At 34.9% G+C, this 22,366-nt stretch overlaps 5 protein-coding genes, 1 long non-coding RNA gene and 2 other non-coding genes across 9 annotated transcripts; 4 read left to right on the forward strand and 4 right to left on the reverse strand.

Annotated features, from left to right (window-relative positions):
* The first annotated feature begins 3,728 nt into the window (after window positions 1-3,728).
* LOC110724554 lies at window positions 3,729-4,630 on the forward strand. Its single transcript, XR_002512006.1, has 2 exons — window positions 3,729-3,884; window positions 4,100-4,630. It is a non-coding gene; the product is annotated as an uncharacterized LOC110724554 (long non-coding RNA).
* Window positions 4,631-7,319: 2,689 nt separating this feature from the next.
* Window positions 7,320-8,724, forward strand: LOC110724555 (probable endo-1,3(4)-beta-glucanase ARB_01444). Its single transcript, XM_021903969.1, has 3 exons — window positions 7,320-7,392; window positions 7,539-8,421; window positions 8,466-8,724. Exons 1-3 carry the CDS (start codon window positions 7,320-7,322, stop codon window positions 8,722-8,724), a joined length of 1,215 nt encoding a protein of 404 aa, XP_021759661.1.
* Window positions 8,725-9,194: 470 nt separating this feature from the next.
* Window positions 9,195-9,268, forward strand: TRNAN-GUU. The gene has a single exon. It is a non-coding gene; the product is annotated as a tRNA-Asn (tRNA).
* Window positions 9,269-9,657: 389 nt separating this feature from the next.
* TRNAN-GUU lies at window positions 9,658-9,731 on the forward strand. The gene has a single exon. It is a non-coding gene; the product is annotated as a tRNA-Asn (tRNA).
* A 156-nt stretch (window positions 9,732-9,887) lies between these two features.
* Window positions 9,888-15,165, reverse strand: LOC110724866 (tryptophan synthase beta chain 2-like). 2 transcript variants are annotated; one of them, XR_002512077.1, is made up of 8 exons: window positions 14,992-15,165; window positions 14,060-14,384; window positions 13,753-13,969; window positions 12,735-13,272; window positions 12,551-12,649; window positions 12,113-12,388; window positions 10,721-10,893; window positions 9,888-10,398 (listed from the first exon to the last, which is right to left on the reverse strand). XR_002512077.1 is itself a non-coding variant. In XM_021904358.1 (7 exons), exons 1-6 carry the CDS (start codon window positions 15,050-15,052, stop codon window positions 12,132-12,134), a joined length of 1,497 nt encoding a protein of 498 aa, XP_021760050.1. In that variant the 5' UTR covers window positions 15,053-15,164; the 3' UTR covers window positions 9,888-10,398; window positions 12,113-12,131. The 2 variants fall into 2 exon arrangements, 1 of the variants encoding a protein (XP_021760050.1); XM_021904358.1 differs by lacking the exon at window positions 10,721-10,893 and having other exon boundaries at window positions 14,992-15,164.
* Window positions 10,111-10,978, reverse strand: LOC110724556 (tetraspanin-9-like). Its single transcript, XM_021903970.1, has 2 exons — window positions 10,721-10,978; window positions 10,111-10,398 (listed from the first exon to the last, which is right to left on the reverse strand). Exons 1-2 carry the CDS (start codon window positions 10,976-10,978, stop codon window positions 10,111-10,113), a joined length of 546 nt encoding a protein of 181 aa, XP_021759662.1.
* A 566-nt stretch (window positions 15,166-15,731) lies between the features above and the next one.
* On the reverse strand, window positions 15,732-18,060 carry LOC110724869. Its single transcript, XM_021904360.1, has 3 exons — window positions 17,119-18,060; window positions 16,497-16,868; window positions 15,732-16,383 (listed from the first exon to the last, which is right to left on the reverse strand). The coding sequence occupies exons 1-3, from the start codon at window positions 17,436-17,438 to the stop codon at window positions 15,876-15,878; spliced, it is 1,200 nt and encodes a 399-aa protein (XP_021760052.1). The 5' UTR covers window positions 17,439-18,060; the 3' UTR covers window positions 15,732-15,875.
* Window positions 18,061-18,145: 85 nt separating this feature from the next.
* Window positions 18,146-22,327, reverse strand: LOC110724868 (probable 2,3-bisphosphoglycerate-independent phosphoglycerate mutase). The gene is made up of 6 exons (XM_021904359.1): window positions 22,128-22,327; window positions 21,121-21,456; window positions 20,756-20,901; window positions 20,185-20,461; window positions 19,412-19,684; window positions 18,146-18,955 (listed from the first exon to the last, which is right to left on the reverse strand). Exons 2-6 carry the CDS (start codon window positions 21,427-21,429, stop codon window positions 18,476-18,478), a joined length of 1,485 nt encoding a protein of 494 aa, XP_021760051.1. The 5' UTR covers window positions 21,430-21,456; window positions 22,128-22,327; the 3' UTR covers window positions 18,146-18,475.
* Window positions 22,328-22,366: the final 39 nt, after the last annotated feature.

Consider the following 22,366-nt stretch of genomic DNA (forward strand, 5'->3'; position numbering starts at 1 on the left):
ATGTTTTATGTACATAAAAACGTATTTTAATATGCAAAACATCTGACATACTTTCCTTGTTAAATTTCAAATCTGATTAAGTATTGATATATATACCATTTGTCTAATAAAGTTAGGTACTTGATCACGTGGTTACATTCATCATTAGGTATCAGCAATCGGTCTTTCGGAGAAAATAACCACTCCAATATCATGTTGTGCTTTCTTTTCATTTGGTATGAGATTTAATTTGTCTTTCCAACATTATTATGCACGATTAATTTTGAGTATTTGATTATTGAAACTCAGGACTTGTTTATCTAAACTGAACTGATTGGAGCTGTATAATACGACTTAAAGGCTAAAGTTAAGGGCAGAAAGTTGGGAACTGAACCAACTCCACTTTGTTGTTATGTTAAACTCCTTGATTGACAAGCCATTCGGTTGCTTTATTTCCTTGGCGATAAATATGCATCACCTCCACTAACCATCTTTCATCTTCTAATAGCTTCTTGCAATCTGTAATATGCATCACCTTCACTAACCATATTTGTGTTCTAGTTAATTGTTATGACCACAACTATGAAAATGTAGTTAACTAGCTAAAACAATTAAAACAATTCTCAACTCTAGCGTGTTGATTTTAGTCTTTTAGATTGTTAATGGGTATCGTACGAGAACCTAGGAAGGTAGTTACGTTACTAATGTCATTCTTGAGGCAGTGGGTCTTTCTTGGGCAATCGGCCCAATAAAAATTTGGGCCAAAAATAGATAAGGCCCATATCACGTAGATTAAGATTAATGAGGGCTTGTTTATCTAATGTTTCGAATAACGGCCCAACTCCAATTCTATCATACCATTCATTCGTGGACAGAAGCTCAATCTTCCAGGGAATGCTGATACAATAACGTGTACTACTACTACCACCCCACATTACACTCGTGACTCCGTTTTATTTTATATACAGAGTAACGTTCAAGTATTACCAATTAATATCTTTTCCCGTCATATAGAAAATCTACTCATTATCATATTCGATATTTCCAACCTTAATGTATCAGATTGAGTACTCTATACTTATTTGTATTACTCCGTAACAAAGAGAATCACACGGACTAGTTGTTGTTGGTGAAATACAATGACTTGAGAATTACATTAAGTATGTTTTACATTTGTACTATCATAAAACTAGTACTTAGATTTTTAGGTTTTTTCTCCCTTGAAAATTCTTGAATTGAAAGGACAAAAACATTTCCAGATAAGTGAAGAGTCGTGATTGGTAACGCATAACGACTATTGCCACATATTATTACAAGTATCTGTTATCGGAATCTAAATAAGTGAATCATGAATAATATATCCAAGAGCTAAAAACCAAATATGTTAATCTCAAAAGAAATACGACATCAAACAGATTGTCACTTTCTCCAAAGTAATAAAAGATAATTTTCCGATTTTTGTACACATCTAATTAGAATATAAAAAAAATAATAAAAATATATATAAAATGACAATTCATGTTTTTTGAGGGGGCAAAAGTAACAACACTTGGTGAAGTTTGTAACATGCATGCATCATCTTCTTTAATTTCATTCAGTTGCAATAAAGCTGTTAAAACAGAAGGTGATGATTTAATTTGGATTCGGTTTTAACATTATTTTTAATTATGTCATATAATTCATATTATATAAATATATGCATGCATGTAGTACCATATACGTAATGGTCCACAAATTAAACATAACACATGAGAGATCGATCGAGAGAGATGGGGAGTAGATATATGGATGATGCATGGAAGCATGGGATGAGTGTGGATTTGTGCATGCATTTTCACATTTTATAATTGATTTATCTCTTAAATTTGCTTAGCAAATGTAATGTAATTGTACAAATAAAAGCGTTTTTAGTAAGTTTAAAATTATAGTATGTGTTATGATCTGGAAAGGCGATACGTATCTAAAACATGCAATAATTAAGTTTCGTTTATGTTAATTATTATGCATGGCTCTCTGAACAAAGAAAAATTAAATTATCCGTACATTGTATGAGTAATAAGTACTCTGTATAATAATTTCTATTCCCTCTAACATAGAGTTAATTGATCTAACTATTAAGTATTTTTATTTATTTATTTTTATGAATAATGTGGCCCTCTTAAATTAATTTTTCTTAATGGAAACGAAAAACTAATTCTAAAATAAAATAACTTAAAGGAAACAAAGCTGAAAATTTAACGGGGAAAATTGTCCCATTTTTTCTATATTAAATCCAACCATAAAATGTCCAAAAATATATAATTAATTAATCAATCTGCCCAACCCTACTAAAATGGCGTAAATGGGTGGTCCTAAGGGGACTGAAATGGCAAGGAGTCTAGGGAGGGGTCATATACTTTTGACTCTTTAGCATGAGATGGATCTAATTTGTGTTCCAACTAATTAGGGCGCAATTAGATCCTATTTTAGATTGAAATAATATAAATCTTAAGTCACCCACATCCAACGCATCCATCCATCACTTACTCAACTCATCACTACGATCCATTCTATTTACGTACAGTATAATAAATTAGATAGTTGATAGGTGATTGCCAAAATTCACATAATTTTACAACTAATTTACTTTTAGTCTTGTAACTACTCTTTGATCATAAAACTTGTGGTTAAATATTACTTGTATGTGAAGTATATACATATATACCGATCACATGAATAATTTATTTCGTTTGTATAATCTTATAAACTAATGCACAATCGTAACTCAAACCTAAATCATTAAATGTGAGTGGTAGATTAGTAAGTGATAGACTTGGTGGTGATCATGGACTATTGTATAATCTAAATTAGACCTAATTTCTTCAATTTCTAACCTAATTCACGAATAGAGCTCATAAATGTAGTGGAATTGGAGTTGGGAGTCATTATACTATTTATAAATCAGAATCAAAGTGAGTGAAATCGTTTATTTAGTGGAGTACTCTTGTCTTAGTCACATCCATCATATATCAATAATACAGATTAATTGTTAATGACGCCGAAAAATTATTAGTGGGTTCTAATTTGTTATTTGTGTAGCCCACTTAATTAGTAGCTACACTCTATGCTCTATCCCTATTTTTTTTGCCCTAAATCTAATACGAATTATATTGGTCAACTTTTAATAATTTTGACCGTACGTACCATGAATTCCCATTAATCTATAAGAGGTCGTTTATCCACATTAAATAATGAGAACAAACTTATATAAACAAATTTAATTAAGAGGTTTTTGGTTGAATATAAGAAACTTATTGTTAGATCAAGTAAATTTAGATCATTGAAAAATATCAAATATTGATTGTATGTACTATGTAGGCTATATACTTTGTATTTCTCAACAAAAATGAACAATGGCGAATCTTGATTAGTCTTTCAATCTCTTTTCATAATATTTTACAAGAAACTACGTACTATATATTACGTATTTACGTATGAGAAAGGACGTGGTACCCTGTGTATAATTATAATCTAATAATTATACTTTCACATCATTAATATACATCTTGAGAAATTATTAATAGTTAAAATTAAGAAATCTAATAATCGAGCACATTACAATCATGAATAATTTAATAAGCTACAAGTTAAGGATGCATTGTATGGTCCTACAATCAATCTATATTGTAATTTGTAAATTGTAAATGTACCACAATTGTGTGGTCGTCCTTCTACACGTAACTTATTTTTGCCCTTCCTATTAAATGTATTTATCGTGACCTTTCAACTGCTTATTTCATTTCATATACATCATCTCTCTCACTTGTTTCCTCTCTTTCTCACCATTTCATACATTATATTATCAACTACTTGCTTGTATATAGCAATTAAAGGTTTATATACAAATATAGTCATTATTCTCTCAGGTATGTTACTTTAATTTTATCTCCGTTCATATGTTTTTCACTCTCATGATCTTAAGGTTACACTACACGTTCAAATTTATCCTAAGGGTTCTCGAGGATATCACTCAATCAACAATCACTTAGAGTCTTTCATCATGAAATCGTTATAAAAAGTATATGTTTGGGGTTTATTGTCAAATAATAATGTTCATTTAATTTGAATTTATATCTTGCAGGGTCGTCCAAAAGATTACAATGGTGACAATTGGGTTGGAGAGATTGATGGAGACATTGAAGACAAAGTTGGCTAGGTCTTTCAAGGGGAAAAAGTTTTATGAATATAATGAGATTGAGAAGAGTGAAAGTATGAGAATAGAGATAAGAAGTAAAAAAGCACGAAAGTTGATTGAAGAGACTCTCAAAGTTGCCGATTCTCCAACTAAGAGAAGTGTTTCCATTTGACATAAAATCAAGAAGCTAAGGTCGTGTATTATTTTAAATTCAGGATAGTCATGCAAAGCATCTACATGGAAGCAAATTGTGTAGCCGATTATTTGACCTCATTCAAGATTAAGACTAGAGTACACCGGCTTTTCTACTAAGAGAGGCAATTTAATTTTTAAGGAGTACGTACTAATAATTTAATATGTATGGTTTTAATAAACCTTCATCATCTTTGTATTTTTCCAAAAAAAAAAAATTAAAAAAAAAAAAGCTACACTTTGTATGAATTTTTATGGTAACGTTTAAGTTGTGTATTATGATCATATTGTGGTTTTTGTTGTGCATGCTTTCTGTTTCTACTTGAACAAAGTTTTGTTTTTATCTTCTTGATTTTAATAACAGAAAAGTGACTTTTAAGCTAACTAATTTATACGAAGTATTATAGGAGCTTCCTATTTTATTTTTTAGCTAGTACTCGTATTATTGATCTGAAGCTAAAAATTTACAACTAAAAGCTACCTAAATGATTCCAAATACAGCCATAGACAAGTAGCAAAAGCCAATAAGTATAAATATTACAATTTCGTTATGAATATTGTTGTCCTACAAACTACAAAGGGTACCATTTCATTATTTCTTTTGTTGTTATAGTTGTTGGAAAGATTATATTGATGTCACTAGTACTCCTTAACTTATATAGGAAACAATTTGTAGCATACTAGCTAGAGCTATTAAGTATTTATAGATTGACGATTACTCTGTATTATTTATAGATTCTCGAGATTCATTATCAAAGATTTAAAAGTTTGACCCATATATTTGTAATGGGGCAAAAAATAAAGGACGTAGGAAGTATCAATTAATCATATTAGAAGTACGTTTAATTTGTACATAACAATATAATTATCACTTGTGTCAACTAGAACCCTTCTTCTTGACCCATTTGGGTTTGGCCTGAGCTTGAGGTAATTCCACCTTAAACTTAGGTACCCATTTGTGTCAACTAGTGATATAATGACGTTATAGTTGGGTTTAATGGGGGTTTGGTAGTAATCGCAACATCTTAAAATTTTTTGCGGTAGTAATTCACAACTTTTTTAATTTGCGGTAGTAATTTACAAAGCGGCATTAACTTGCGGTAGTAATTGACAAATTATCCTTATTCTTTTACTCACATAAATTAAACTTGATCATACAACTATAAAAGTACAATTAGGCTTGTGTTGAGCCCGTGAGAAAACCCACATGTGAGTGGAAGTGTTGCCTCACATTAATTGAGTGTATAAGTGAGAGTTTGCATTGGAATTTGGGGTGGCAATTCGGGTCAGCAGGTCGGATTCGACGTCAGATTTCGGGTTGTGCTTAGAAACCATCAAAAATAGTTTAAACTTAATATTATTACGATACATGAAATTTTGGTCAAATCGGGTCGAATTCGGGTTGTTCGGGTTGGATCAGGTTCGGGTTTCTCTCAATAACTTTAGGTCGGGTCAGGAATTGTCAGCCCTAATTGGAATGTGTATCTTACATTGAAGAAAGCAAAAAATTATGTCCACTTTATAAGGCTAAGGGACTACTTCCTTTTTGTTACGAAGTATATGATTTTGAAACCTCCTTAAACTTGTACAATGGTCACTCGCGACGGGTGTGATCTAGGCTCGAGGCCCATTTATTAGCGCTTATAAACTTGGTAAAAACATCAAGTTGTTTTTAACATTGGGTTGATTTTTTATTTATTTTTTGTAAAAAAAATAGTGTCATAGAAATGATAATCAATTACATAGTACTCTATTGTCAACATTAATTTGTTCTTGAATTTAAATGAGTAAAGAAACAAATATCATCACATCATCACTACTAGTCTGTTTTGATTTATTGAACTGAACTGATGGAGCATAACTAAATTGAATTAAATTGTTTACGAGAAAAATAAATTAAAAGCTGAACTACAGTGAAATAAACCCTCCTACCCTCCATATACAACAATACCAGCTAAACTTTAATACAAGTAGCCAATTTTGATGGTACTCAACATTTCCCCACAACAAGTAATAAAACACACAATCCAACAAGTGTCAATTACTTGTAAAACGAAGTATCTTCTTTTTGCATGGAACCAAGCAGCATGCATGAGCATGACGATTGACGAACCCCCAAAATACCTAAAAAATGTTGCATATTTATCTTCCCAAACACCATTCATTATTCATCATAATGCTTAAACCCCTTCATTCACTCTTTTAAACCCCAATCAATTCTCCACGCCACTTTCCCCATCTTCTTGCATTCTTCATCCCTCAAATTTCCATAAACTTTGTTGCACCATCATACATTCATACTCCATCTAACAACAAAAATGACCATAGTCAAACTCGACGACAACGACGACAAAAACGACGACGACATCGCAATTTCTATTCCCAACATCAAATTCCAAACAAATTCCCGACTCATCTAAATACTTCTCCTCACCCCTCCTATCCTCACCACTTTCTTCCACATCATTTTTCACTAACTTTATCGTGGAAAACGCCGACCAACCATCTTTCATACACCCATACCTTATAAAACTTTCTCACTCCTCACTTTCTCTCTCCTACTCATCAACCACCTCATCTTCCTCTTCCATCTCCCACTCTTTCTCCCCTGATCTCACCATCTCAACTCCTCAATCTTCCCGCCATTTTGTCTCCGCCTTCAGTGACCTCACTGTAACCCTAGATTTCCCCTCTTCTGATTTTCGATTCATTTTAGCTAGAGGATGTCCCTACATTACTCTAGAAGTTTCTAGAACTTTACCCCTCTCTTTTTCCACCAAATCCGCCATTAATTCTCTCTCTTCTTTAACCCCCAGAAAACAGAGAGTCGAGCTACAAAACAAGCAAATCTGGGTAATTTACTCTTCTTCTGATTTGAATCTCGAGAAAAAAGATGATACCCATTTTGTTAGTTCAGAATTGTTTTCTGGGGTTGTTAGAATTGCAATTTTACCAGATGAAAAAACCCAGAAAAATGAAGAAATTCTCGATTTATACAGTACTTGTTACCCTGTTAATGGAGAAGCAATTTTTGAAACCCCATTTAAGTTAGATTATAAATGGGAGAAAAAAGGGTGGGGAGATGAATTGTTATTGCTTGCTCATCCATTACATCTTAAGCTGATTTCTGCTTATAATTCTGGGATTAGGGTTCTTGATAATTTTAAGTAAAAATCAATTGATGGAGATTTAGTTGCTGTAATTGGAAATCAATGGAGTTTGAGGGTTAATAATGTTCCAATTTCATGGCACTCTAATCGAGGAATTTGTGAAGAAAATTACCCAGAAATTGCTAGTGCACTTTGGAAAGATGTTGGTGGTTTAAATTCATCCCCAATTTCAGCCACCAATTCTTATCATTATGCAACGCAGGTTGTTAAAATTGCTAGATTGGGTTTAATTGCGGAGGAAATTAATTGCATGGAGTTAATCCCAGCAATTAAGATGTTTTTAAGGGAATATATTGAGCCTTGGTTAGTTGGTAATTTTGAGAAAAATGGGTTTTTTTATGATGAAAAATGGGGTGGTATTGTTTCTGAATCAGCCGATTATGGGTTTTGTATGTACAATAATCATCATTTTACATTGGGTTATTTTGTGTTTAGTATTGCTGTTTTGGCAAAATTTGATGTTGAATGGGGTATGAAGTTTAAGGGTCATGCATATGCATTGGTTGCATCTTATATAAGTTTAGAGAAGAATAAGGAGAAATCTAAGTATACAAAACTTAGATCATTTGATCCTTATAAGTTACATTCATTGACAAATCCTTTACATGATGAGCATACTCGGAATTCCGAGATTCCGAGTGTTTCAATCAATGCTTATTACTCGGCTTCACTATTGGGTATGGTGTATGGTGATGATCATCTAGTGAGTGTTGGGTCGACACTAGCCTCGTTCGAGCTCGAGGCTGTTAAGACATGGTGGCATGTTAAGGAGGGTGGTGTGTACAATGGGGAGTTTTGTAACAAGAATAAGATGGTTGGTTTATGTTGGGAGTATAAGCTGTGGTTTACAGCAGCTGAGAATAAGGAGTGTAGGGTTGATATTCAGGTTCTTCCTATAATGCCTGTGTTATCAGAGATTTTATTTTCCGATATGATGTTGGGTTTGTTAGGGATGTTGTTGAGTGGGCGGCGCCGTCTTTGGCGAGGAAGGAAGCTACTGATGGTTGGAAGGGTTTCGTTTATGCATTGGAAGCATTATATGATCACAAGAATGCGTTGAAGAAGATCAGGGATTTGAAAGGTTTTCATGAAGGAAACTCGCTTTCGAATATGTTGTGGTGGGTTCATAATAGGATTGGGAAGAAGAATGTGTGTTGTAGGTTTAAGAAGGAAGCGAATGATTGTTGGTTTTGCACCTATTGCTGCTGATTTCATCTTGTTAATGGCTTAATGCTGCCCTATTTTTGCTTGAGCTCTTGCACTAGTCTCCGCTTGTTTAGTTTATTGAACTCTTGTGCTAGTTTTTGCTACCAAACCTATGGTCTTGTTCGGTAATTAACGGCTTGATGCCGTAAACTTAGTCTTTTGTAAGTTCAAGTTGCTTGAGCTATTTTTGGTCTTTGCTTGTTTAAGTTAATTGAGCTCTTGTATTAGTTTTTGCTACCACTGAGCACATTTTAGACTATGGCCTTGTTTGGTGGTAGCGGATAGTGTTTTGACTTTTGAATCGGTTGTTAAATCCAATTTCTATGTACGTAGTACTAATAATCTAGTGAAGAAGCTTGGTAAATTTGTCTCGTTTTTCATGAATTTGGGTATTTTCATTTTTCAGCAACTAGAGCAACAATCTACCTATATGGAAAGGTTATTTTTATGAGTATTGATAAATGAGCAACAAAGCTGGAATAGCTCAGTTGGTTAGAGCGTGTGGCTGTTAACCACAAGGTCGGAGGTTCGACCCCTCCTTCTAGCGATGTTTTTACAATACGTTTTGTTTTTGACAAATGTTTATTTCGAGATCGAATGAGGCCAAATTTGTAAACAACTTGACAGATGTTTTTATTTGGAGATCATATGAAGCCAAATTTAATAAACTGCTTAAGAGCAAGATTGCCTGCAATTTTACACAACACACACTCATATGGATATGAAGTATCTACAAATGCAGAATTTTGATTCCCTTGATCATGGCATTTGCTCATTGCTGTGTCGCGATTAATCCTTTGACTCTTGCCAATTCAATACTTAGAGCAAATTCAGTGAATAGTTTAGTGCCAAAGACCATATGTATTTCACCATAATTTTAATTTATAGGTGAGAACTTCAGTACTAATTCTATTTTTTATGAAATCTAACCAACAAGCTGGAATAGCTCAGTTGGTTAGAGCGTGTGGCTGTTAACCACAAGGTCGGAGGTTCGACCCCTCCTTCTAGCGCAACATTTTTAATTTATTTTTTATTTAAATTTCAAGGTCAAATTATTTAGGATACTGTTTTGGGTGTAAAGTTTAATGTGAATTTATTTTGAGCCGGAAGGAATATCCTGTGTATTAAAACTCGTCGAGTTTTTTGATACATTAGCAACATCCACCTTATCTTGGAGATCTCTGTGGTTGCAAATTACACATCTTACAGGCATAGATGTAAAACATTGCTGCTAGCTTGCTAGCAGCCAATATAAGTGTTGTAGTAAAAACTTGAAAGGGGCAATTTTAAAAAACACCCAAAATTACAATGTGTTTCTAAGGTAAAATGCACTTCCAAATGAGAGTATCTAAAAGTGTTCTACAGCTCTAAAATTATCTGATTTGAAGTTCAAGTCCTAGCAGCAGTTTGATCATTTTGATGGAGTCTTCTATAATGATCTGCCTTATTCTGCCTGAAAGCCCGGCATCCAATAATAAAAACTATAATGAGGACAACGAGGAGTACGACAATCCCCGGAAACAACCTTTTCCACAATACGGCGAGTTGGCTAACAAACCCCTCTGCACAAGTACTGCAGTAGTAGCACATTATTTTGGTGTCCCTATTCCAAACATCACAGTCGTGTTTTGTCAAAAAGTTTACAGTGCAGTTGGCAGGTTGGCGGCAGCAACCTTGCTGTGTAAAACATAAACAAAATTATTGTCAGGCTTGTTATAAGGAGTCACAAATGACAATGATGTAGACGTGTTTTTAATCATGAGTGTTATGAACACTGACACACCATACATCATCAAGTCTAAAGGATCCTAATGCAAATGGTCTAAGACGAGTTTTCATATGCTTAAGTTTATACATACATTGTCTTGGAACAAGCTGATTTTAAACAAGAAATTTTCTTTTAATCAACTACGAAGTACTACATTATTTAGGGGCAGGGTGAATTTAAGTTCATATTATTTTCACATCCTACGAACGTTAAAAATATAGTGTAACAAACCTTAAGATTGTTTGAAAAGAAGAAGTTATCCTTTAAGCCATGACAACAAATATCCTTGCGGATTAAGCACTTCCTGACTATGGACCAGTCAGCTATACCCATCGCTTGATCTTGGAACCAGAAAGTGAAGTCATTAAGATTGTGAGGCTTCCCAACATCAAGACGGACAGCACCTTTGGCAATAACAACAATCCAAAGCAGAACAGTAATCGTCACCACCAAAATGAGGATCAAATAGACGAGCAAGTAGAGCCACATAATGAAAGGGGAGCGGCTGCAACTCCCAATTAGTCCTAAGAATGATATGACCACAAGCACGATACCTATTCTAAGGCAAGGCGAACTCAGGAGAGAAAAGCAGATCATGTCCTTATGGGTGGCCAAGAATATCCTAAGGAATAAAAGGAAGAATCCAATTAGGAGAGTTATCAAATTTATGCAGGCTGTGATGCCATTGCTTCGACGTGCCATTGCAAGGGATCTCTTGAATTATAATCTGATAGTCGGAAAGAAATGGAAGTTGGAAAGGTTTGGGGAAGGAAATAAAGGTTTTTGTGGGTGTTTAGCAAAGAAAGGCGGTACCTAAATTATATTCAAGCAGGAGCTGGGGAAAGATACATTTAGCTAGGAAGGAATCTGTCATTGCATGGAATATTAGATGTTTTCAATACAAAGTCATGCAATGAATTCGCATATTTTCTTGTTCTTAATTTGATTTAGGGGTGACAATAGAGTAGGCATCCGAATTTAGTTAATGTAATGCCAACACCCAACCAACCCTGCCCCATTCAAAAATAAAGGCTGTAAAATAGAATTCTGTATTTAGCTATAACAATTGTTCATTCTATTTAATGACCAACTCCTCTTTAACCCATTTTTGGCAAGTAATGTCAAAAACAAAATCCAAAATTTTATGGCATTACATTTGCGATTTTCTCAATGCAGTGCATAATCAAAACAAAACAGAAATTGAAGATTATCAATCCATCATTTCAGATTCATACGAAATTGGGATCAGATGTAGATTCATTTTATAGAGAGCTTATCTTTGATGGATCTAATCAACAAACAACACCGACAATTACGAAAATCTTACATGAACATCACAGAGCAAGGGGAAGATTACATAAGTCTAGAAGCCAAATGAAAGACATATTATTTTGTAGAAAAGTTGGTTTCATAGTATGAGGTTAGTGAACATATAATATGCATTAGTATCTAACCGAAAATAAAATAAAATTCTAATGCATATTGATAGACTGATAAGTTTTTCTTAACTTTTTTCAATCTGAAAACATTGAGCACACACACCAAAGAACAATCTTTAAGACTCAAGCAACAATCTAACCGAAAATATATTACTGAAAGTAAAGAAGTCCTGAACATGCATACCTTTTAAGGATTCAGCTCTTCAAGACACACGTTGGGGGATTTTGGCAAGTGATTCCCGTATCTTCTCCTCGGAAAAGGACAGATCGACCAATTTTCCTTGCAAAAAGCTGTCATACGCTGGCAAGTCAAAGTGGCCATGTCCACACATTGCCATTAGAATCACTTTAGATTCTCCTGTCTCTTTGCAATGGAGAGCCTCCCTGATAACGGCTGCTAAGGCGTGGGTTGGTTCAGGTGCAGGGATCAGTCCTTCAGACCTTGCAAATTGTATAGCACCTGATGTATATCAAAGGAGGTTCAGATCATACTAAAGTTTCATTCAGTTGAGCCAAACAAATTCACTATCATGGAATTTCTTGCTAAGCCATTGCGTGCTAGCTAATTAACAGGAAGATTATCAGAAATACAAGCTTGAAGATTACAAGGGAGTAAGATTACCTTGGAAACATTCAGTTTGTGGAATAGCCACTGCTTCCATCAAACCCAATTCATATGCATGTGAAATCAATGGTGCCATACCATGGTAACGCAGTCCACCTACACAATCAAACCAACATTATAACAATACTGAGGTTAATAGGGGATTTCTGAAGTATATAGACAAGGAACAATGAGAGAATACCGGAATGGATAGGGTCTGGAATGAAGTCATGACCAAGAGTGTGCATCTTCAGCAACGGAGTCATCCCAGCAGTATCACCGTAATCATAAGTAAACACCCCTTTGGTCAAGGAAGGGCAAGCAGCAGGCTCAACAGCTCTTATGAGAGGATTCATTTTACCACTCAGTTTTTCCCTAATAAAAGGGAAACATAGCCCTCCAAAATTGGACCCTCCACCAGTACACCCAATTATCACATCAGGGGTCTCACCAAATGCTTCCATCTGTTTTATACATTCCTCGCCTATAATAGTCTGATGTAACAGGACATGGTTAAGCACACTTCCTAGACAGTATTTTGTATCAGGATTTGTTGCAGCAACCTCTACGGCTTCTGATATTGCTATTCCTAGACTGCCAGGGCTCAATGGATCTGATTGAAGGATTTTCCGGCCTGCCTCAGTTAAGTCAGATGGTGATGGATGAACCTTGGCACCCCAAGTCTGCATCATCAGTTTCCTATAAGGTTTCTGATCATACGACGCACGAACTTGCCACACCTGCAAAATTATCAGCACAGAACAGAATCATAGTGAATTGTGATAATATGCACATACAATAAGAAACATGCAAACCGAAAAAGGTACTCATATAGTCAATGCAAGAAAAGCTTTATGTTTGGGCACTCTTGTTTCAAGACACAGTCATTAATGCATAGAACAAGTTTTCTGCTTTATGCATCTATAAGAAAGCTTTAACTGACATAACTCGTGCACCAAAACTGAGGTTAAGAACATGAAAAAGAAAGGAACAAATTTCTCGAAAGAATATGAGAGCCTTTGATGATTTTCAAAAGGAAAAATATGCTACATAGAAGAACTAGAAAAACAAAACAAGTAGCCTAGCATGTATATGCTGAGAATAACCAAAAGTAAGCAATTTGTCATCATTTCTTCCTGGTAAAAGAAAGTTCAATCAAAGAGATCAGACCGAATAAGTGAAACAAAAGCTGAAATAACACACAAACAAGTAACTCTTACTTCGCATTCTAGGTTGAATATGCTGCAAGCAAAGGCAAGGGCACTACCCCATTGTCCAGCTCCAGTTTCAGTCACAATCTTTTTGACACCTGCCTGCGCGTTGTACCATGCTTGCGGTACAGAACTGTTAGGCTTATGTGATCCTGCAGGGCTAACACCTTCATACTTGTAATAAATCCTCGCAGGAGTTCCAAGGAGCTTCTCCAATCTCTTGGCTCTACATTCATTTATGAAGAACAAATTTTAATGTACATTCTTATATGGATTACAATTTACAAACATTACACAATCGAAACATATACAGAACCTGATTAGAGGAGTTGGTCTCCATAGACTATAAATATCAATAACCTCCTCCGGTATTTCAATGAATCTTTCATTGCTCACTTCCTGCTTGATCAACTCTTCAGGGAAGAGAGGTTCCAAATCTTCCGGTTTAACAGGCTCAAAAGTCCGAGGATTCAGTGGTGGGGCGGGTTTAACAGAAAGATCAGCAGTTATATTGTACCAATGTTTTGGGATTTCGATTCCTCTCGAATCAGCTTGTGCTCTTACTTTAAAACCAGTGGAAACCTTCACAAATTTCAATGGCTTAGTATTCAATGATGAATCCCTTAAGCCATGTTTATCACCTAAACAAAATGATTTATAGTGTCAGAATTTAACTAAAACAATTCTGCATGAAATGGTTTACAATTATTGCTACAAACTATCAAATTTTATATTCAAAACCAATCTAGATTCAACCCAGAAAAAATAACAAAGTTGCCTCATACTTCAATTTATTTCCAATTTAATGGTTACATTTATGATCTAGAAATTTTTAACATAAACCCAGATCACAAGAGACAGGGTTAGGCCTACCTCATGGCCCATAAACAAGTAACAATCTAAGTATGAAAACAATCCAGTAGTTTGACTATCTTATTGTAATGGTGCAAACTAACATTAACAGTATTAAATTGCCCAAATCTAGATAATTTGATCCAAAATCATGCAGTGGAAAGGTGTAATACTCCTTTGGTATCTAAATGTTTGTTCTTACTTTTTGAAACAAGGAATAACTTTTAGAAAGAAGGGAGTACTGTCAGACTAATAACACAGTAAAAACAAAATTGGCACTAAATGATCCAAACCCAGAAAAACCCAAAAACAATTAGTTAACATAAAGATTGCACCAAAAATATTGTAGAAAATTAGTAAAAATACAAGAAAATACAGAGAAAAAAGGAAGATTACCCTTGAAGTTGAAGCTTGGACAAACAGTGAGAGAAGAAGAAAGAAGAGCTTGAGTTGCCATTATTTTAGTTGAGTTTACTGAAATCAGTAAAACTTTGTACTATAGTAGTATAGTCTATAATATAATTATTATAATTTATAAACAAGAAAGGAAAGAAATTTAAGTTGTTTCGTTAGCATTAAATTAGAATTGTTGGACTTTTAAATGATTCATGTAATCTTGGTAGAAAACTACACATTCAACATTAAGCGCAGCCCATTAAGAAATGTGCCCACTTCATTAATGATTGGGTTTTTATTTTTAATGACGTTGTGACAAGTCTTGGTAGTTGGTTCTAGATTTCTAGTGATACTCTTTGCCTTCATTAGAAGAGAGGTGATAAATCGAGTCGTAATTCTAATATAGTTTAGGATAATCATTAATTTGGGTCACATATTTGGTGCTAAAATATCACAGAGTAGAAAATTGAATGCATAAGCTAGATAGTACCTTAAGTGCCTGGAGGTTATGGAGTTTGCTATTCAAGGAGTGATAAGGAGAGCGGCTCACGGTTTGGTTCAATCGACATTATATGCGGAGATAATGTCTGTCTTGAAGGTCTACGATGGGAAGCAAAGCGTTTACTACATGTTACAAATTTACAATTTATAATCTAATACGGTAAGTATTGTCTGAATCTTATAACTAAATTATATTGTGATGATGAATCAAATTTTTATTGGAAAAATAAGTTTTAGTATCAAAGGTAAATAGAGCTTATTATAAGAATGAAAGTAACCAAGTACGAGAAATATAGTTTAAAACACCACGCATACATGTTTTTTGTATACATTATTAATCAAACTCTATGCACAATTTTGACATTTTTACAAAAGATTACAAGTCAATCCCATTTACATTGTATCTTATGTGTATGCTTGAAGTTATACTTCATTATCAAAATCCCATCAATCCTCCTAACCAAAAAGCTCTCCACCAAAACATAACACCCAAACCTTTTCCATTTCATATTCTCTCTTCTCCTCCTTCCAATCTCTTCAACTCTCTCCACTCTCACATCATCTTCTTGATTTTCCATCCACCCCCTTTCCATTTGTATCCCTCTCATGGCATCGAACACCGCCAATCCCATCCCCAACCTCACCTTATTTCCATTGCCTGAATTGTTAGGCACTGTGAAACAAACAAATCCTAGCATAGGTTTCACTTCTATTGTGGCTTCCGAGCCATAGAGTAATACCTCTTCTCTTTTAACCATCGCGTCTATGACAATGGTGTCATCCTCTTCATTACCCCTATTTGGCTGCGAGTATATCTCTTCCCAATATTGCTCGAGAGTGATCTCATAGAACATCGATTTCTTCATATGTCGCCACAACTTTGCCTCTTCCCTACATTAAAGTAGCAATAACAATCATAAACAAGACTATGCATATAAATGTTGATGCATAAAGGCAGTCCAAAACTATAAACACCCAAATTTTGCTTATTGTTTGTTGCTTACCTAAGAAACAAGAAGGGGCTATACCATCGTCCTACAATAACTGCAGCATGTTGATTCTGAGGTGGCAGAGGATAAGATGGAGGAGGAGGAAGAGATGCTTGGACAGACTCATCAAGGCCTAATGCATCGTGTATTTTTCCTCGAATAGAACGATAAACTCTTACCTCCCACCCTTTTTTCCGTAAGAATCGTGGAGGAACTCCATCATAAGCTACAGACTTAGCATAGAAGCCACCACCATGGTAACGACGGATCTCAAACTGTTGGTATATGTCTCTGTAATCAAATGGCCTCGGTTTTATATCGTTTATAAAGTCAGAGTAGCAGCAGCATGAGCATATGTCTGACTTTTTTGAGCTTGTGCATGCTTTCCTAATAAACAAATAAACAATGATAGAATTAGGAAAATTATTAGATTAGAAGAAAGAATATACAAGGATTTGCTCCAAAGTACCAATATAGGATCCCCTTCACATGATTTAAGTTCAACTTTGTACTATACCATGATCAAATAATATAATAACTTAAGGAACTATTAATGCTTTTATAAGATAAATTATGTATAATCACCAATTCAGTATCAGATAACTTAGCCTCGAAAAGAAAGAGTTAGAGAGAGTACCCTTTGTGATGGCCTTTAGCGCGTATAATGTAGTACCTATGAGCAGACAGCGGCTCACCAACAACCGGGAGGAACCAAACCTTAGTGACAGTAGGATCTCTGATGTCTGACGAATGAACAATTGACAGCATCTTGTTCTGAGGGAAGGGTAAAGTCTTAACCCTCTTATAATCACAAACACCCCAACAGTAAGTATCCTGTTCTTCTGTTAAATCATCAGTAATAACTAACACACCAGTATTTGGTGCATAATCTGGTGGCCTAATAGACAAGGAGCTTGGGTCTTTCCTGTATAATGACAGACCCCTTGTAACATACATTATTCTATGATCAAATATACTCTTAACAACTTTGATTTCTTTGTGATTTGTGAATTTAATTTCTTAATCTTATTGTATATGGGTTTATGCATATATATACAAGTATAGTCCACATTTTTTAAGTATCATATCAACTTTAAATTGAGTGGTGGTTTTTCAGTACTTTAATGTAGAATGATGTGGAGCTTTACTCTGTTTTTCATGCAAAGTGATTTCAATTATTGAATTTGTTAAATTTTTAGGTGAAGGAAGTATTATTCCTTACAGATGAAGATATAAAGATAGTGCATCTTTAAAGCTGAAAGCAGTCATTGTTTTTTCTTTTATGTACCTTAGTGGGTCATACTATATTTTAGTACAAGCTGAAAGAGTGGTGTAAAGAAAGCAAAATAAGACAAACCCAAAAATCTGCATGCATATCCTGTAGTGACCAATAGTTTCATCCTCGGAAAAAAGCTGAAATTAAAATTTTAAAATAATAAGCCACACTTGACTCATTGCTTAAGCCGTTAAGATAACATGACAACTAATTCTAGATAGAGAGGTAGGATGTTACTTACAGCAAGGTCTATAATAACACCTCGAACTCTGGCTAAAAGTAGAAATATTAAAGATGTAACACATACTAATACGAAGGGCTAGCAGGCCATAAATTCCCGAATTAAGGCCATTTTAAGAAACATGTATTACTTGCAATTATTGTAAAATAACAAAATTAATACCACTAAGTCTTCATTCCTTTATAAAAGTGGTACAAGAGAATCAGATTCTTATGACAAAATACTCTGGAATGATACAAGTATCTGAATTCTCAGAAGGTGAATGCAGTATGTACATATCAAAACTTTGGTCAGTATATGAACCATCAGAATGTGAATGCAGTAGATACAACAACAACATCAGCAGGAAATTTGATAGCAGAACATGATATCATAAAGTTTATACTGAGAGTAATTCAGCCGAAATCATGACAGTCAGTGAATTTCAATCAGTGCCCTGTAATCAGTCAGTTACCTTCCTTTTCCTGTGAGAGAAGATTAAAATTTCAGCTTAAGAAATGCTTTAATGATTCCCATCATCTCACTCCCTGGAAAACGGCCCAGACAACCCCTTGCAGCAGCAATCTCGCTCAATTCAGAAACCGAATCACCACAGAAAGCCTTCACTGAGGCTCTTATTTCATCATCACATATGCACTCTTCCGCTAGATCTTCCCCAGCAGTCACAGTTGGAAGAGGAAAAGGTTCAAGGGAAGTTTCCATCAGGATTGATTCACCGCCTATTGCACCCACAAAGTCTCTCAATCGACACAGTGCAAAAGGAACAGGTTCAAAGCTGTGGTCCCCATATTCGACTGGTGTAGAGTGGTCACCCGTTACACAGAGGAAGTATTCAAACTTTCCTGTCGATTCAGCTTGCCAAAGGAGTTTAGCTAGCTGCCTTATAGCTCTATCAACAGCTTCTAATCCTTTGACTTTTAAAACACTTGCTTTATCATGGCCTGCATCATCTATCGCCTGCAAGAATAAATCAGCTTGACATCACAAGAGAATATGAAAAATGGACTTGGAAAAAGTTGTCATGAATATGATCAAACCATCAAATACACTATGCTATCTCAAATGGTGGAAACTCTAAAACTTAAGTAAAATTTGTGCTTCAGAAATCCTTCACAAAAAAATAAGCAAATACCAATCACAAAAGCTAAAAAGAGCTGATTAAAGGAAAAAAGAAAAGGATCGAAAATTTTCAGCAAATCTGCACAAACATATTGAAAAATGATACATGTGTGGAACTGATGCAAAAAAAACTGAATACAGGGAGTTCTTCTTGCCCTTGCTCTAGTTTGAAGTGTCAAACAGTCCAAAGTTTACATTTTATCCAGGTGTCCAAGGGTGGGAACCAGGTTTGGTAGAAGCTAAAGGTACTAAGTATCGAAGTAGGGAATATATCAACGTTTAGAAGTTGAATACCTTGATGTGCAGAAACCCAAAATCGTATCCATCAGAATGGCCAGGCTTGTGATCATCCTCCCCAGGAACAAAAACATTTGGGCAAGAGTTTAAAGGAGCTGAAAGAGCCCTGGCTATTGCAGTTGCTTTGGAAGTTAGCAGGGTTCGATAGTCTCCTGTTGCTCCAGGAGCTTCAAGAATATCAATGCCAAGAGACATCCCAAGACCAGCAATGATCTTAGTAGGAGCAACCATGCACGGTCGTAGGTTGTGTTGCTTTTCAAATGGTGGTACCTGCAATAAGTGAAGTCTAAGAAAAGACACTGGATGAAAACAGAAACAATAAACAAACATAATAACATTCAAAGCTAAAATATCCAACTTACTAAAGAAATTGACTAATATAATCTTTTTCCATGAGGCAATTTTAGAACTTTTTGTACATTCATAATTATTTCCTTCTAATAGTTTGAATTTTAATTTCAATGAACTATGAAACTAGACTAAACCACGTGACAGGTTATATGGCTTATACGACACAAACATGACAAACTAGTGAAAAGGCATGGATCATAGTTAAAACCAGATATGGCATAGAGCAATAAAATGATCATGCAATTAGCTAATTACACAAGTTTTAACTGTACAAGATTGGGAACTCGAGTAGGGAGATGAGTCCATTTCCCAAGGATCACAAAATAAGTCCAGTCCATATAATATTACACCAACTTATTCTCTATGAGGCACACATGAGCAAAACGATAGTATAGGAAGTGGAGTAAGGAAGAACAGACCTCAATTCGGATACCACAACCTCGTAACAAGACAAGATTAGCAATGCTCTTTCCCTCTGCTACTCTCTTTGCATTCACAGGGTGCGACACAAGTATACGTGATATCTCCTTGGATAATTCATTCACAACAGCAGCTGTGTGTTTTGCTTCCTCAGTATCATCCAAGGGCTTGGCTTGTAGAAGTAAGCGGTTATCCTTCAAGGGGTCAGTTCCTGAAATATTCCCGCTTAACTTGGGTCCCTTCACTACCACTCCACATCTATGCTCTGTGGCATACCTGCACAAAACAACACCATATATTGCAAAGTTTATCATCGAAGTTTTAGCGTAAACCATATAAATCATCGACATGATAAACTACAACTCTGAATATCAATCACAGGAATACATGGGAATTTTCAAGTTTTTAAAATCAAGTAGCTAAAACAATAAATGTTCACTGAATAACAGGGCTTCACATAGTTGATCAATTGATTTCATGCAGCATAGGTCCAAAAAATGATATCGTTCACAATGCGGATGAAACCCTGAGAAAAATATAAGATTGAACTGAAATGAGAAGCATATGCACCTGACTCTAACTTCATACTCAGGATAGGATGGCAATTTCATCCCATCCAGAGAAGCACAGAGAATAGGCCCCTCTTCTTCAAAATGCCGATCAGCCCTTCTACTAGTGACAATGCCTGTTTTCTCATCCAAGGTTGCAAAATTTGACTGAATCAAAACAAAATGGCATTATAAAGGCACCAATACATATAGAAATCATAAATATGCGCATGCCATGCATATACTCCATATCAAGTACAGTTATTCAGTAATTTTACAACCAAACATTGTCAATTACTCCTATAATCTAATCAAACTGTGACAAAAACAACTTAACAAAAAGTGATCATAGTGATAGTTTTCAAATAAAAATTAGAGAATTGCTACCTTGAATGCAATATCCCCTGGTGACATGGCCAACCCAGCACCCATGGACTCAAATGCACCTCTTCCGCGGTAATACACCCTTGGATTATAACCCAACAAAGAAAGATGGGCAGTGTCACTCCCACAACCTAAGCCAGGTTCAACAGGGTCCATAAGCCCATTAACTCCCGCTGAAGCCAAAGCATCCAGATTGGGCACTCTAGCCACTTCCAATGGAGTCTTAAACCCGAATTTCGGGATAGATACATCACCCAAGCCATCAGTCAGCACAAATGCTACTCTTCTCTTAGGATTCTCAGCCGGAGCCATACTTCTCAGGTATATCTTTAAAAGTCCCTGAACATATGATCAATCACGCCCAACAAAAATTAACTAGAGGGTTTCATTTCAGTCTAATATCCAGCAAAGAGTACCAAGATTAAGCTAATCATCTTACACTATTTCAACTAAACAAAAATGCTAACATTAACCAAGTTCATAATATACCAACACCCCCAAAACATACTCCCTCCGTCCCTTCTAGATAACAATAGTCGCATTGATAGTGTAATTTGAACTAGTAACGCGACAACTAAATCCAAACAACATGGGTACATTGTTCCATAACTATGCAACTCAAACTTAAAACCCTATACAAGAAAATTCTCAGATTATACTTGATTAGGATCTGCATGCACAAATTATAACTAGAAAAATATCTAACAATTCCACAATTTAAGTCAAAAATCACATCATGGTTACAATTTTCCAGAAAAATGGCAAAATCCAGTTATAATTACCACAATCACAATCAGAAAGTCTCAAAATTTCATCGCATATGGAATTAATCCAAATTCCATCAAACCCATTTCAAAAGATAGAATTAATCAAAAATCAGATCCTAGAAACAAAGCACAATAATCTTATAAAACTATAATCAATATTAATCCACAATGTCTATTTTAAAGATAAAATTTCCAAAAATGAACAACAAAATTAAGATTTGATATATTGAAATAGAAACTTACCAGTAAAAATATAATCTTTAGAATTGAAACTACAAAACTAAAGCACAGATTATGAAGAGCTTAAATCAAATCTTATGAGAAATTGTTTCACTTTCTTTTTCTAAAGTGGGAAGCCATGGAAATTGGAATTGATTCTATTCTCTGTATACGTGTGAATTTTAAATTCAATAAATTATTATGGACTGGCTTATTTCTCGAATCAAATTGCCAATTTATAATGGGCTTTTTTCTAAGACTAA

Source organism: Chenopodium quinoa, unplaced genomic scaffold (assembly GCF_001683475.1).
Source record: "Chenopodium quinoa cultivar QQ74 unplaced genomic scaffold, ASM168347v1, whole genome shotgun sequence".
Taxonomy (NCBI): Eukaryota; Viridiplantae; Streptophyta; class Magnoliopsida; order Caryophyllales; family Amaranthaceae; genus Chenopodium; species Chenopodium quinoa.

What these genes read in the sequence shown, in the direction of transcription:
- LOC110724866 (XM_021904358.1), bottom strand. Translation starts at nt 15,052, where the DNA reads ATGGCAACTCAAGCTCTTCTTTCTTCTTCTCTCACTGTTTGTCCAAGC. An exon ending in TCCAAGCTTCAACTTCAAGG is followed by an intron (nt 14,385 to 14,991) that starts GTAATCTTCCTT and finishes CATTTTGTTTAG; the next exon opens with GTGATAAACATGGCTTAAGG. An exon ending in ACAAACTGAATGTTTCCAAG is followed by an intron (nt 12,389 to 12,550) that starts GTAATCTTACTC and finishes GATATACATCAG; the next exon opens with GTGCTATACAATTTGCAAGG.
- LOC110724555 (XM_021903969.1), top strand. Translation starts at nt 7,320, where the DNA reads ATGAAGAAATTCTCGATTTATACAGTACTTGTTACCCTGTTAATGGAG. An exon ending in ATTTTTGAAACCCCATTTAA is followed by an intron (nt 7,393 to 7,538) that starts GTTAGATTATAA and finishes ATGGAGATTTAG; the next exon opens with TTGCTGTAATTGGAAATCAA. An exon ending in GTTCTTCCTATAATGCCTGT is followed by an intron (nt 8,422 to 8,465) that starts GTTATCAGAGAT and finishes TGGGTTTGTTAG; the next exon opens with GGATGTTGTTGAGTGGGCGG.
- LOC110724556 (XM_021903970.1), bottom strand. Translation starts at nt 10,978, where the DNA reads ATGTGGCTCTACTTGCTCGTCTATTTGATCCTCATTTTGGTGGTGACG. An exon ending in TCTTTTCAAACAATCTTAAG is followed by an intron (nt 10,399 to 10,720) that starts GTTTGTTACACT and finishes TGTTTTACACAG; the next exon opens with CAAGGTTGCTGCCGCCAACC.
- LOC110724868 (XM_021904359.1), bottom strand. Translation starts at nt 21,429, where the DNA reads ATGGCTCCGGCTGAGAATCCTAAGAGAAGAGTAGCATTTGTGCTGACT. An exon ending in CAGGGGATATTGCATTCAAG is followed by an intron (nt 20,902 to 21,120) that starts GTAGCAATTCTC and finishes GTTTTGATTCAG; the next exon opens with TCAAATTTTGCAACCTTGGA. An exon ending in TTGGGTTTCTGCACATCAAG is followed by an intron (nt 18,956 to 19,411) that starts GTATTCAACTTC and finishes TTATTCTTGCAG; the next exon opens with GCGATAGATGATGCAGGCCA.
- LOC110724869 (XM_021904360.1), bottom strand. Translation starts at nt 17,438, where the DNA reads ATGTATGTTACAAGGGGTCTGTCATTATACAGGAAAGACCCAAGCTCC. An exon ending in GCTAAAGGCCATCACAAAGG is followed by an intron (nt 16,869 to 17,118) that starts GTACTCTCTCTA and finishes TTTGTTTATTAG; the next exon opens with GAAAGCATGCACAAGCTCAA. An exon ending in AGCCCCTTCTTGTTTCTTAG is followed by an intron (nt 16,384 to 16,496) that starts GTAAGCAACAAA and finishes ACTTTAATGTAG; the next exon opens with GGAAGAGGCAAAGTTGTGGC.